The sequence below is a fragment of the Artemia sp. Qi Xiang Cuo genome, chromosome 2 (assembly GCF_049724085.1).
Source record: "Artemia sp. Qi Xiang Cuo chromosome 2, ASM4972408v1, whole genome shotgun sequence".
Classification (NCBI taxonomy): domain Eukaryota; kingdom Metazoa; phylum Arthropoda; class Branchiopoda; order Anostraca; family Artemiidae; genus Artemia; species Artemia sp. Qi Xiang Cuo.
Genome location: NC_142795.1, coordinates 55,748,767 through 55,764,419, shown reverse-complemented (window position 1 = coordinate 55,764,419; position 15,653 = coordinate 55,748,767). Strand labels below are relative to the sequence as shown.

The following is a 15,653-nucleotide window of genomic DNA, read 5'->3' as shown; positions in this document are numbered from 1 at the left end:
ATTGGAAGGCTTGACATTTGTATAGTAAAGATCGATGTGGTTATAATTCATTATTTTTTGTTGTTGTTGTTTAGACCAGAGCACTTCGTATCGAAGGACTTGTTGTTGTAACTTTGAAAAGGGTTCATTCGATTAAAAATAGAGAGGGCGGGTGCCCTTTTAATAGTCGAAAGTGATTGGAGGGCAACTAATCCCCCTTCCACTGCCACCCACCCACCCCCCCCCACCCAATTTGTTTAAAAACTAAATGTTACCATAAGATTAAATCAAAACGCACTGTGTTAATGCTAATTCCCAATAAGGCATCTCAGCAGTATCCCAACAAGAACTGAGGGTATTATGTTTAAACTTTCGGGGCTACTTCTGCTCTTAATTTAACCAAATCAAAATAGTGTAAGTGTATCCAAGCTATCAAAGAAAGTTTTTTTGCGAATGGTATCAAGTTTTCCATTTCAGGTCAACTAGAGGAGGTATGAAACTAAATTAAACAGTACTATTTAAATTAAATAGTACCGTGGGGGGGGACTAGTTGCCCTCAATCACTTTCGACTATTAAAAAGGGCACTAGAACTCTCAATTTCCAATTGAATGAGCCCCTTTTGAAGTTTCTACGACGACCCCTTCCATATGAAGTGCCCTGCTCTAAAGGAAAAACATAATAAATAGTACATTGTGCCAACATTGTTCTTATATGCCCCTAAGGTATAACTTAAAACCCTTGCCCCGAGGGTTGTGGGGGAGTGACCACTTCAAAAACATATTTTCAATCTAGAAAACAACAACGCGGAACAAAATGGCTATCTCCAAATTTGGATGGGATGGGTGGAGAGAAATGATGGGCGTGGGGGGGGATCGTTGCCCTCCAATCACTTTCGACTATTAAAAAGGGCACTAGCCACTCCAATTTCAAATCGAATGATTGGAAAATTTTGATTGGATGTGTTTGGGAATATGATGGGCGTTAGAGGGGCGATAGTCGCTATCCAATAACTTTGAACTATTAAAAAAGGCACTAGCCCTTTCAATGTCCAATTGAATGAGCGCTTTTGAAGTTTCTACGACAACGCTTTCAATAAAAACTTTATGTGCCCCTAGGGCATAACTTACAACCCTTGCCCTGAGGGCTCTGGGGGGTTGGGTTGTCATCCTTAAAGACCTGATTTCGAAAGCTTTCAACTACGTTGAATAAAATGGCTATCTAAAAATTTTGATTGGATGTGTTTGGGGAAAGGGTGGGCGTGAGAGGGGGATTAGTTGCCCTCAAATCACCTTCGTCTATTATAAAGGGTACTAGCCCTTTGAATTTTAAATCGAATGAACCCTTTTTGAAGTTTATACGACAAAGATTTCAGTAAAAACCTTACTCGCCTACAGTTCATAACATATAATCGTTGCCCTAAGGGGTTTTGGGAAGTGTCCTCCTCAAAAATATGTTTTGTATCTATAAATCAACTACGGTTAACGAAATGGCTATCTCAAACTTTTGATTGGATGTGTTTGGGGGACTGATGGGCGTGGGGGGGCTACTTACCCTCCAATCACTTTCGACTATTAAAAAAGGCACTAGCCCTTTGAATTTCCAATCGAATGAGCTTTTTTTGAAGTTTCTACGACAGCGCCTTCTTTAAAAACCTTATATGCCCCCCAGGGCATAACTTAAAACCCTTGCCCTGAGGGTTTTGGGGGAGTGTCCTCCTCAAAAAGATATTTTCTATGTGGAAATCAACTACGCTGAACGAAATGGCTATCTAAAAATTTTGATTGGATGTGTTTGGGGGAATGATGGGCGTGGAGGGGGGGGCTAGTTGCTCTCCAATGACTTTCGACTATTGAAAAGGGCACTAGCCCTTTGAATTTTCAATCAAATGAGCCTGTTTAGCAGTTTTTACGACTACATCTTCTATAAGAACTATATATGCCCCGATGGCTAAACCTAAAACCTGTCCCTGAGGGTTGTGGGGGAGCGTCCTTCTCAAAAACATAATTTCTATCCGGAAATCGACTAAGCTGAACAAACTGGATATCTCGCAGTTTTGACTGTATTTGTTTGTGGGGATGATGGGTGTTGGGAGGGGGGGGGCGAGTTGCCCTCCATTCACTTTCGACTATTAAAAAGGGCACTAGCCCTTTGAATTTCCAATCGAATGAGCCTTTTTTGAAGTTTTTATGACTACACCTTCAAACTAAACAATGTCAACCCCCAGGTCGTTACTTAAAATCCTTGCCCTGAGGTTTTTGAGGGAGTTTCATTCACGAAATCATATTTTCTATCTAGTAATCAGCAACCCTGACCAAAAGGGATATCTCAAAATTTTTATTGGGTGTCTTTGGGGGAATTATGGGCGTGGGGGGGGGGACTAGTTGCCCTTCAATCACTTTCGACTATTAAAAAGGGCACTAGAACTCTCAATTTCCAATACAATGATCCTCTTTTGAAGTTTTTACGACAACCCCTTCCATATGACGTGCCCTGCTTTAAAGGAAAAAAATAATAAGTAGTACATTGTGCCAACATCGTTCTTAATTGCCTTCAGGGCATAACTTAAAACCCTTGCCCTGAGGGGTGTGGGGAAGTCTCCTCCAAAAGAATATATTTTCTATCTTAATATCAACTAAGATTAACAAAATGACTATCTCAAAATTTTTATTGTATGTTTTTGAGGAAATGATTGGCGTGGGAGGGGGGTGGCTATAAGCCCTAAAGTCCTTTTAGACTATTAAAAAGGGCAATAGCCACTCGAAGTTTCAATCGAATGAACCATTTTCAAAGTTTGTACAACAACTCCTTCTATACGAAGTGCCCGGGTATGGAGAAAAAAAACACATTGTGTCCACATCGTTCTTTACTTAGGCAGCGCTGGCGCACTTCCTAAGATTACTTTTCAGGCAATCCACTATTTTTGCAAATGTGATGCACTCATTTTTTAAAGCATGTCCCGGGAAGGCTCATTTTAAACCTATTACTCATATCTACGTGCTTTTTATCAATTATTTGAAAAAAAACTACGTTTTCTAAAGAGTTAAAGAGGCTGAGTCACAAGTTCGAACCTTAAAACGTACAGGGATTAGGAGGTGCAGTTTGGGGGCTGACGCCCCCCAAACCACCGCTTCCGTATATGAAAGGGGCTGTGCCCTCCTCAACGCCTCGCTCTTTACGCTAAAGTTTTTATTGTTTAAAAAAAGAGTTGTGAGAAAGTGAAACTTTAGCGTAAAGAGCGAGGCGTTGAGGAGGGCACAGCCCCTTTCATATACGGAAGCGGGGGTTTGGGGGGCGGCAGCCCCAACTGCACCTCCTAATCCTTTGCGTTTTAAGGTTCGAACTTGTGACTCAGCCTCTTTAACTCTTTAGAAAACGTAGTTTTTTTCAAATAATTTCTGCACGTTTTTGTACAGTTTATTACTTATTATTGCTTGACTAACTGTTAGCTGATCTTTTAAGCTCCCAGGCCCCATGTTATCAAAGCAGTGGCGACTTACCGGTAACCTGAAGGCCGACTGTGATATTTTTCTGGAGACGCCTGTTGAGCCGAAGGATTTAATAGATTTGATTTAAAAAAGAAACTGAGTTTCTTTTTTAAACTTTAAATTCAATATATAAAAAATATCTCTGACGTGGAATCGAACTCGGGTCTTCCGCCTGACAGTCAGGAATAGCGACCACTGTACCACAGAGACACGTTACATTATTTTTATTCTGTGCGATGTATTTTTGACGCAAGCAAACCCCCACAATACTTGATATTTGGTTTTTGGAAAACAGGGAAGGAGTTATCGGATTGAGCTGAAATTTCGAGGATAAGCTCCCAGGCCGCAGGAAAGCTTATCCTCTAAATTTAAGCCCGATAAGACATCGTTAAAGGGGGGCTGTGGTGGGAAAAATTAACATGGGCTCTTATAGGAAAACGAGGTTTTTCGTAAATGTAAATTCGGGGGATAATTTTTTCGATCTGAAAATATCAAAAGGCCCTGCTGTGTCGAATTCCGGTTCGAATGAGTCCTCATCCACCCGCATCCGTTGCCAACTGTGGCCTGTAGGCGTGGCTGATAAAAAAAAGAGAAATGAAGTTTAAGTGGCTATATTTGTTTTTTTGAAAACAGGGAAGGAGGGATCGGATTGAGCTGAAATTTCGAGGATAAGCTCCCGGGCCCGAGTAAAGCTTAACCTCTAAATTTCAGCCCAATCGGACAACGTTAAAGGGGGGCTGTGGTTGGAGGGTCGAAACTTCCGGCCCACTTTTACCCATGAAGATAAAGTCGGAGGGGGGTGAAATTTTCCACATTTCTTAGTTGCAGCTTGGGCTGCAAAATGCGATCTCCGCTGTCTCTCTGCGACCGCTAGGACCGGAAATCGCTTAACATTGTGGTGGGTCGCCTCTTTATAGAGGCACAAGTGTGCCTCCTGATTTTACCATCTAAAAGTACCATGTAGCACTAAAAACGACACTTTTGGTACTTCTTAAGTGGAATAGTTTGGACGCAAAAAACGGTACCATTGCAATAATCATGGTCCAAAGCCCATAACTAAAGGTTTATAAGACCCCTCACATATCCTCCCCCTCCAGACCCTGTTAGTAAGTTTCATAAATTGCCTCCTCATCTTAAAAGTAAAAGATTATTGCGAAAACAAATTAACTTAAACTAAAAACTTTTCAACTAAAAGTCTACCAAAAATTAAGCTTGAGTGACCAACTGTTTTGAATTGAACCTTCAAACTTAACTCTGCGACGAAGCCTGTGTGCTAGTTCTAACGCCGGTAATGGAGGGGAAGGGACGTTCTTGTCCCCTTAGTTTTTTGCTCCTGCCTAGGTTTTGAAAAACACCTTTTTTAGTCATCTCATTGGAAAAGCCACTTTTTTCATTTAAAAAATGGGTAAAACAACCGAAAGTTTATTTTGTGGGAATGTGCTATCAAGTTAAATTGATAAAAAAGCGATTAAGTATAAATATAAGCTTTTAAATGAACCCTTAAACAACTCTTTTGTTACAGTAGCCTTCTAGTTTCCGCTAGTCTGTAGGTGATTTATAAGGTTCTAAGCGTTTACCCTCCCCCCCCCCGGCGATTACCCTTTCGGAAAATCCCCCCCCCCCGTGGAAAATACCTCCCCCCGCGGAAAATACCTCCCGGAAAATACCCGCCGCGGAAAATTCTCCCCGGAAAGTACCCCCCCCCCCCCGTGGAAATTAAGGCTTCCCAAATTTAAGAATTTTATTTGAGTTTTATTTTTTTTATTTCCGTAGGTGGGAACGAATTTTGGTACTTGTGTTTACGCTGTTTAATCTTTGTAAAATTCACTCAATTTTACGCTGTGTAAAATTCGAGAACACATCAGTTTTTTCATTAGTTTTTTCGTTACTTTAGATATAAATTTCGGCTGTTAATAAAGTTGGGGGGGGGGGTAAAGTATAGCGGGTCTGCATACAAAATGTGTTTGATACAATTATTCTGCATATTAGATAGATAGATAGAGAAGTGTATTTTAAAGCCAAATATACGGCCATAAACATAGGAAAATAACATAAATGAAAGGCATAAATAACAAACTTCGATCAGCGATCATCCTAAAACACTTAAATGAAACACTACATTAACCTAATAATAGTGCTTAATACTTGGAAAATCGGTAATTGAAAAAAAAAACAAAAAAACACAACACTTGGAAAAAAAACACTTAAATGAAACATTACATTTACTTTATACTTTTTTTTTTTTTGTTAGGAAAATTTCCAGATACCTCGATATTATTTCGTAATTTTTGAGTGGCCATACCTAGAAGGAATCATTTTCTCATTTCAAACTGTCCAAATCCTTTACCCCCCCCCCTCATGTGCAAGTATATAGCCCAAATTATATATTTCCTATCTATTCTGTCACTTGTCTTTGTCTTGTCTCATGCTAAAATAAAAGAAACTAGCGAAAAAACTGGTTTGTTCTCGAGTCTTACGCAGCGTAAACTTGAGGAGTGGCGCATAATACACAAGTACCAAAATTTCTTTCCCCTACGGAAATAAAAAAAAAAAAAACTCAAATAAAATTTTAAAATTTGTAAAGCCTTATTTTCCGCGGGGGGGGGGGTATTTTCCGGGGAGGGTATTTTCTGCGAGGGGTATTTTCCGGGGGAGGGGTATAAGCCGGCCACCGATTTATATAACCCTGTTTTCATTATGGCTTTCTCAGACGAAATCGGCCGAGTAAGAGCAGCTTTTTGTTCATCGAAAAACAAACGTTCCTGAAAAACATGTATTGTTTTGTGAAGTCTGGATAATGAACTTTATGTTATAGACTGAAAGTTTTTCGTAGCTGTCAAGGTTGTTTGCAGTATTTTCTAGAGGTGTCTTATCTCCCCTAGATCGGTGATAATTAGAATTTACATTAAAAATAAGTTTTCAACTGAAACTAAGGAGTGACATTAAAAATTAAAACGAACATACATTATTCCGTATAAATAAAAAATAGCATGGCAGCGTTGTTTTTACGTTAAATCTTAATAAAAAAACGAACAAAGATTAATTAAAAAAAAACAACTTTGCTCTTTACTTCTCTCAGAAAACATTGTGTTTAAAAATTAATAATGTTAAAGAAGCAAAAAAAGTGCAGGCTTTCAAACATTTAAGTGATAAAATATAAAAAATAAATGAACTTAAATCCTTTTTCCAATGTTTCATTCTGATCTTACCCCCTTGTCAAGAAAGTATCCAGGATTTTTTGTTTACATTCATTTTATTGAGTTTTTACGAGTCGGACACATATTTGGGGGGGGGGGTTCAAACCCCCTTGATATGGCCCTGTCCCTGGTTATAATCTATCCATGTGTACATGCATATATTTAGTATATAGTCTATGATACCATGTAGTACACGTTACTGACCCCACAGAAAAGGTTCTAGTGACAATTTAAGGACTCGTTAATAAAAAGCCCTCTACTATGTGCCGGAGGATAAAATTCAACGCTTGGAGGTCCCCACTACTCAGCCTACCGGTTATTAAGAATCTAATAGCCTCTTTATTACAAATGTCAATCTATATTATAACAAACCACTTTCATACATTTTAGTTCGAGCTATTGATAAGCGATTTTTATCAAAGCGTATCATAATTATGTTGTGATCGACTTTTTATTAGTGTCACAAGCAGAAGGTTTATCATTGTGAAAATTAAAGTTTCAAGGAAGCTTTAAAAAAGGTGGCTCGGTTGATTGTGCCAAAGAAACTAGCGGTGATTGGTTCCGTTGGAATTAGGAAGAGGCTCGGGTCTGGACACTTGTTTATGCGTACACAATTTTAAGCTGATAGTAAACCGCAAGTATGACGGCAATCATAACTCTTTTTATTAAACCGGTAAATTCTGAAGAGTTGCAATTGGTTTTCGTGCAATCAGGACGAATCTAGGAGCAAAAACTAAGGATATTTAAACTCAATGGTGAGTTAAGAGTTTTTCCATTTTTGCAAATTGTGTTTTATGACACACAGAACAGACTTATACCCTAAATAAGAAAACAACAACATATATTTCCGTTCCTCTCTGTTGGGGTCGTGGGCACAGAAAAGTTGCTCAAAATTCTAGTTTAGGGGCTTCTTGGTAGGCCTCTTATGTTGATAAAGTAGTTGAGTTAGATGAATGAAACTTCCAGGAATGAAACGAGGGCCAAAAATTATGCTTCTTTCCCGGGAAGGTATATAGCCAAGCTACTATGTCTTCCCTTTTCTGGTTTCTAGGGCTTAGAAGAGTTTCTAGGGCTTAGAAGATTACATACATTGCGGTTATGCCTTAATTTTCAGTTTTAATCTTCATTGTTCACTTTAGTTTTGAAAAATTCAGTTCCTGTTATTTCAGCAGGATTTTTAGCCATACTGAGATTTTTGTTTCGTAAATTAAAGAAATAAATTTACGTATCTTTAAAATCTTATAAATGGGGATTGAGCAAAGGTATAAGGCACAGGCCACTTTTCTTGTGCCTCATTTGAAGGGTAGATCTGTTTTGTAAGTTTTCACTTTTATAACAGAAAGATTGTTAAAGGTCATCAAATGTCGTGGCCCTCTAGAGGAAAAGGAGCGAGGGTAGGTGTTTTAAGATTATCTTCTTTTCTCAGAAGATCATTAAGGCGCTGAACACATTCCTGAGAGTTTCATTCACCTAACTCACCTACTTTCCAAGATAGCACAACGCCCATAAACTAGCATTTTACCAAAGTAAATAAAATTTATAGAAAAGGAAACAGCACTTACGGGTTATCCCGACCGCACTACAGGAATTGTATTTTCAGAATTAAAGCCAGAGAAAAAACTGATAACTGAAAATTAAGGTAAAATGTTGTTTTGCAAATTTCAAGACCCTCTAGAGGGAGAAGGAGTGGAGATAGGTACCTCAAAATACCTTCCCGTGACATACTTTATCCTGTAGACCCATCCCTGAAAGTTTCATTTTCCTAACCTAACCCCTTTCCAAGAATGCCAAAAGTAGCTGAAATAGAATTTTTACGAATTAAAACTACTATGCAGGTATATTTTAATTAAATATTTAATGTATAGAGTTAGTTAAGTTGGGTATTTAATATAATGCGCTCTGTGCGGCCTGCTCGCTGCTCTCCATGGCTTTCTGTTGTAGTTTTCATAATTTTGTTACTAAAGTATTATATTTTCATCGGATTTTGGTTTATTTAGTTATGATTAACCTAACGTCACTTCTGGAGTGCCATCGGGATAACACGTAAGTAAAAAGGAAACTATTGCCCTATAGAACAATAAACAATAAAAATGTTGGTACCATGAAACAATTCGTGGTAACGAACTGTAAGTAAGGAGTGGCCCGGCTCAATAGTACCCGAAACTCTAAAAAACGGAATTTTGAAATCAATAGTTATATCAAAAGGATTGACCTATTATGCTGATTCCAAATAGGCTAAATGAGTTTCATTAAGTTTAGTCTTACCCATCAATGGCTACGAGCCTGAAAAAACTTGCCTGATCTTTGAAAAAAGGGGAAAACACACCCTAAAATTCAAAGAATCTTAGTAAAAATTACACCCTCAGATTCAGCCTAACCCTACTGTAGAGGTTTCAAGCTCCTGTCTGCAGAAAGGTAGAATTTTATATTTATTTATTTTTTTGCCAGAAGAAAGATCAAGGATGCGTGTTTATTTATTTTTTTCTTCCAGGGGTGATCGTATTGACCCAATGGTCCTAGAGCAAGAGGGCAAATTCGAACGAAAATTAAAAGTTGTACTTTCCTTTTTAAGTGACCAAAAAGATTGGAGGACGACTAGGCCTCCTCCCACGCCTCTTTCCTCAAAATCGTCCAGTCAAAATTCTGAAATAGCCATTTTGCTCTGCATACGTGAAAGGCCAAATAACCATCTCTTTAGAGATAACATGACCCCACACAGCCCCTGAGAAAATGTCTTTAAATTATAAAATTTGCTCATTGTGTACGTGTAGTATTTGTTATTGGGAAGTATGCATACATTTTTCGGGTGAGGGGAGACAAACTTTCGGTACTTCCATGTTAGCTAGTACACACTCGAGAATGTATATTGTGAAGATCAGAGAATAACCGGTTTTTGCGGTCTTTATACCAGACAATTAGCTTCGGCTCGGTGGAAAACTACATTGTAGCTATATTTTAATCAAATATTTAGTTGGTATTTTGGTTAGGTTACATATTTAATATAATGCGTTCTGGGCGGCCCCTTCCATAATTCTTTGTTGTAGTTTCCATAATTTTGTTACTAAACTATTAAGTTTTCATCATATTTTGGTAGGCTATATATCATTTTGATTAACCTAACTTCAATTTTTGAGTGTGTAATAGCTTACAAGGAAGTACCGAATTTTCTTCTGGCGGATTTTGCACCGGGAGAATTTTCCAGGGGGGGAAGTTTCCAGGGGTTGATTTTTTCAGGGGAAATTTTAGACTTGGGGAATTTGTCAGAATTCCTATAAGAATTTCTTCTTATGTCTTGCTTTCTCTTTGCCGACTCAGTTTTACATGTGGAGATGTTAAGGGTAATTGTCTAGGGTAAATTTTCACCAGGATTGAATTGTCTAATGAATATATCCGTCAGGAGGAGGGATTTTCCGTGGAGGTGGAGCCAGATATCCCGGTATTATTTAAAAACGATCAGAAACTAAATAAATTAAAAAATTTTTTCAACTGAAAGTAAGAAGCAACATTAAAACTTAAAACGAAGAGAAATTTTTGAAAGTACTAAATAACTTTTGCTGTAGAGAAGGAGATGAATTTATGTACTAACGTTTTCGGAGTAGCAGCCTAGAGCGGGCATCCGTACTTGGCGATGGGTCTGGTGCAACACTTGTAAAGTGGGGTGATCGATCTGGGTGGTAGAAGGGTTTTGCAGTGAAGAGTGATCCCCAGCTTCCTTGCGCAGGGGGTTCTCACCTGACCGAGGTATAAAGGACTCCTCAAATTTGAAATAATGGCCTGATAGTCCAATTCTCTTGTGTTTAAACCTCTTCCCCCATAGGAAAATTGTTCAGATTCCAACTTTCTGGGTTGAGAATTTGTGCACCTATGGATGTATATTGCCAACAAATTTTATGGTCGTTCCATATGATTGAGGGGAGAAGGAACGAAAAATTGTATGTTTAGGCTATGGGTTTCTAGTTTTTACTTAGTGGTCTATTTGAAAAGCAATCCTCAATACCCTGTCTCCCAGTCGTTTCATTCAGACGTATTGTGTAAAGCATTCAGTTTTACACTGAACGACGTGAACGTTTTTCTCCTGTATTGGATCATGAGTTCATGACAAAAGTAAAGCAGAAAACCTGTTTTCCAACCATTGCGTCCTCCCCACAAACTTAATTTGCTAGCTTACTCTTGACTCCCATGCCTATTGCAGGAAATGCTATATCAAAAAATGATGTAATATATCTAATCTAAAGAAGTGGGAAATTGATTATAAGAGCTAGAACTTGAATTTCTATAAAGATGAGATATTTTTAAAAATACATAGGAAAGGACTGTCTTTTCTCACTGATGCTGCTCTCTCCCTCCCCCTTCTGAAATGTGCTTTAATCTTAAGAATCCCATTTTGCATTACCGCAATAAATATTTTTGTTTCTTTTTGTTTGAAAATTCCACCGAATTTCGACTTGTCTTATTAAAGAACTCGAATGACTTGCACTTCGAGCAGAATATAAAGTCTTCCTCCGAAAAAAGTGGTCTCCACGTGGCCAAATGTTTGGTTCGCTTCTCTTTTGATTCAAGGGTACAAAGTGTCGCTTTTCCGTCTGGTAAAATTGCTTAAAAATGACAAAAGCTGGTTGTTTAACCAATATTTTCTTCGAATTGTGTTTCATATTGGAATATTCTTGGCTTAAGGATTTAAGGATATAGGTTTCAAGCCGATCGAAGAATGCTCTGTCTATATTTTTTTCATGGTCTACCTATTTTTTTATACCTCCGCTTGTTTCGCTTGCTATGGTTCCTTTTGGCCTCGCAAATAACGGACTCGGTCCTTGAAAAGGTGTCTTCGCTTTGCTCCGGCGGTGTTGGGGCCTTCGAATTGTTCATGTTTTTGGCTTGATGAGTTTAGCTAAACTTTTCACATTTCTTACTCGATTAGTCTGGCCTGTTTTTCAGTGTGTATGGACAAACAAGTAAACACACTTGTTTATCCATATAGACCAGGTAAAGAGCCGGTGAAGTTTGTCGGTTGTTTGACCAGGGTAAACTGTGGAACTAATAAAGATAGAACATAATTTTTTTCGTAAACTCATGTTGAAACTAGAGGAAATATTTATCCATAACAATCAAAGAAATATATAAACAAAAAATGTAGAATCGATAAAAGTGCTAAATGAGACGTCATGATAGCAAGCTCCAGAGGGCCGATGGCCAGAGCTGCCGACCGTAGCCAGTGAAGCAAGTAGAAGGTGACAAAAAGCCGGCAAAACCGCCCTTTTTTAATATAAAGAGAGCTTTTTGTGTTATTTTCAAAAGCTTTATGTTTACTTTTTATTGATTAAGATCTTTATCTTCCAGATTTCGAGCTCAATGTGCCGGAAAAACTACTAGCTGATTAATTCCTAGGGAAGAAAGGGTCACTTCCAGCTATGACTCAGATTTCCAATGGAGTTGGTGTGATTTCCTCTCAACAATTGGCACAGGTTCTCAAACTCAAACTCCCTTCAGTAAGTCAATCATCAGTATGCTCGCAATATCATTTATTTATGACACCAGAGAATCGAAATCCACATTAAATTATACTTCAAAAATGTCATTTTTTGTTGACAAACCTTCGATATGGCATATTTGTTTAACGATCTTTTGATAAGTTTCGACCAATTGTTGGGATACTGTAGTTTCTCTGCACATTTCTAGTTACACGAATAATATTTTTGAAATCAAGATTTTCAAAAACCTAAAAATTTATAAAATGAAAGCTTGTGCTCGATATCGGAAAAGAGTGCACAAAGGCACTTATGGAGGTGGGTGGGATCGTGGAATATGCATTCCAAATCTAAATGTTCATACAGCTTTTCGTATTATAACTTCTCACGTGTCCCATATAATGTGGCTAATGTTATCCTGTTTTTCCCTAATATTTACCCCCCCCCCCTATCCGATATGCTCCCCTTCCTTGAGATAAATTCCTTCCTACCTTTTTAGCTTTAACTTTTAGCTTAAGCTTTAAATAGCTTAAACTTTTAGTTTTTTTTTTATTCTTCAGTAAAGCACTAATATCACTAGCCCTTTGTGGGACCTGAGGGGCGTTAATACCACACTTAAATGCAGTGGGGACCATTGGGAGGGGGAGGACAGGGGCCATCACCCCTAGATTTTGGAAAATACATTTATTTTCATATCCTCATTAAAAAAAATTGTAAAAAATCCTTGCCCCCTCTTCCCCTACATTTTCATGAATTGGCGCCTTTGAAACGGATCAGAATTCCTCACATGGTTTAGATTTTCTTTAAGTTGTAAAATGTACCATTTGTGAATTATATATTTGATGTGCTTTGAGTTTACACTTGTATTGCAAAGTTTGCCTCAAATTTATAATCAGCGAGCTAAGAAATCATTAAATATCGTATTTAATGGAAATCAAAAACGTCTGTAAAATATGCGTTTTGCATTTTTTGATTTTTGACATTTATGTTGCAGTATTAGCCTCTGATTTGTAGTCAGTTGGCTTCTAAACCGCTAAACACAAATTTTGGTGGAAATTCTCCTCTGTTTGAGAAATGTATCACCTGTTTAGTGGGTTTTGAAAAGGACTTTCATACAGCGATCTCATCGACTTTCAATGGCTAGCATCTAATCATTGGGAACCTCCCCTAAATATTTCCTTACCGATCGTGATTCAAAACGGCTACAGAGTGTCTATTGAAATCCCATCAGAGATTAGTCTGGTGGATTCCCTGGAAAAAGTGCTGCCCAAAAATGTACTTTTCGGGTTTTCACCCTCCCCCCTTAAAGGTTGGGCCTGTACGCGCTTGAATAGGCCCAATAAATTAAACTTTTGTTAGTTTTTTTAGCAATGCTAAACGTATTCTAGGGAGAATTCTTTATAGAAAATTGTGAAAGGGCCGCATCTTTTTCATTTTCGCTATAGCTATGCCTACGTTTTCAATCGACCTCTTTTCGTTACCATTTTGTTTGTAGCAAGAGCATTGAAATCAAGTAGTCATATCGTCTGTAATACCAACAGGAAACAATTTTCCATTATAAATAAGTGAATTCTTCCTAGCATTTCTTGTAACCCGTCAATTTAGAAACGAAGAAAGGAAACAGTTGATCAATGGAAGATGACTCATTCCCTAGAAATCGATTTGGAGGACGGCTGTTCCAAATAATCCTTTCAAGGCCATGAGATAAGAATGTATATCCATAATGTGGCTTTGAAATCAGTTAGGTATTTTCTCGCGCCTTGTAACAATCGTACGTAATTTACTTTAATTTCGTATTTGGAAACGAACTAATAATATGTACATTCTTCAGATGCTGTAATTTAAGCTGTCAAGTTACAGACAAATGTATAAGCTGTTAAGTTAAAAGACAAATTTTACTGAATGGCAAAAAAAATCAGAAAGTAATATCCCGGTCTTTTACATGTTAATTAATTTTTAAAAAATGTTTTAAAAAACGGATTAAAAAAAAGTAATGAGCTATAGTCAAACCTATTATGAGCAGAAATAAAATCACATACTAGGTCAAACTTTCAACTAACAGAAATTACTGGCTATGAAAACCCAAAAAGAACGAATGAAAATTTTGGCTTGTAATTATGAATTTTGGAGTAAGTTTGAATATTCCGTAAAATTTGTTGATTAGCAGTATTTCAATACATTAAATTTTAGAATACTTTACTATAGAATTTCGGTATATGGGGGGGAGGGGGTATTATTCATGTGAATTCAAAATTTGCATGAATTATAGGCTGAAGGCATCTGTAGTGCTGAAGTCATTCTGGCCGCGTGCTGTAGACACCCTTGAAAATACTGGTATCTTAATCTATTATTTTATAAAAATAATCTTTTATGTTATTTTTCCAGTAACTGTTAATTTGTCTAAATTAATTTATATCAAGGTTTTTTATAAAAAAAAAGTGTGTCAAGTTGTCTTTAAAAATAACGAATAGGACGTCAGGAATCAATGAACCGAGATTTGTTTCTTTTTTTTTCTTAAATGAGCGTCCCTTGATCTTGGAGTTTTAATTCAGGTGTTAAATTGATGAAATTTCAAACCATATCAACGTAAAAAACTCAAATTTTCGTGCTAAGAATCGACACAGCCGTGTTTTGACAGGTCACAGGTCACAAGGCGTATAATAAGGAATTCCGTTTGCCGGGAGGTGTTTTCTAAGGAAATATATGATTGGGGAACTGCGAGTCTGTGTTGAATAATACAGTTGTACTGGATGAGTTATACGGCAAGTTGGAGTACAATAAGTTGTCTTTATCTTCAAATACACAGTTTTTTAGTTACATATAATATTTTAAAACACAGTATACTGGAAATTGCCAAAATTTGAGATTAGAACGTTGGTAGGGAGTGAAGTCGATATCGGAGTAGAACGAAAGTATGATATTGTATTATCACTGAAGTTAATGCAATATACCTGTGTAATTACTGAACCTTCTGTAAAATATCTTTTTGTTTTAATTTGTACTTTTGCATTATATGCTACACACGAAAGAAGTCAAGTTTGGTTAATGCTAATGAAATAAAATAGGATGAATATATAATAGTTTAGAAACAAATTTGGGCTATATATTTGCACATTGGGGAAGGGGGTGGGGGTGTAGCATAGCATATATTAAATATGTAACCTAACCTAACCTAGGTACCTCCCCCCCCCCTAAACCCCCAACAACAATCGTTTAAATATTGTAAACTCGATAAGAAACCTCGCTTTGCAATCAGTTTAGATGGCAAATACCCGTTTGACGTGTCTTCATGTCTGCTTTGCTTTTACAGTCTATAGCGCTGTGTAGCATATAATGCACAAGTACCTTTTAATTTACAGAAATGTTTCTTTTCAGGTCTTAATCATTGATAGTCGATCATTTTTGGAATACAATGACGGTCATATAGTTGGTTCTGTAAATGTAAATTGTTCTAAAATCGTCAAGCGTCGTCTTCAACAAGAAAAGGTATGTACATTAAAAATTTACTCTAGATTAGAGCCTTGTG

The 15,653-nt window shown here is 37.4% G+C and overlaps 2 protein-coding genes across 7 annotated transcripts in view; one reads left to right on the top strand and one right to left on the bottom strand.

Annotated features, from left to right (window-relative positions):
* Positions 1-15,653, bottom strand: part of LOC148955395 (uncharacterized) — a 284,254-nt gene that overhangs the window by 115,584 nt on the left and 153,017 nt on the right. The window lies entirely within an intron of this gene.
* The window catches only part of LOC148955397 (dual specificity protein phosphatase 8-like), a 110,931-nt gene that overhangs the window by 14,870 nt on the left and 80,408 nt on the right, over positions 1-15,653 (top strand). For 4 of the 6 annotated variants that reach the window (XM_089101962.1, XM_089101947.1, XM_089101948.1 and 1 more), the window contains exons 2-3: positions 12,000-12,148; positions 15,503-15,613. In XM_089101962.1, coding sequence (XP_088958088.1) covers positions 12,071-12,148; positions 15,503-15,613 — 189 coding nt within the window. In that variant the 5' untranslated portion in view covers positions 12,000-12,070. Of the gene's footprint in view, positions 1-7,163; positions 7,418-11,999; positions 12,149-15,502; positions 15,614-15,653 lie in introns of those variants that run through there. The other 2 variants (XM_089101946.1, XM_089101969.1) reach the window with 1 other exon arrangement.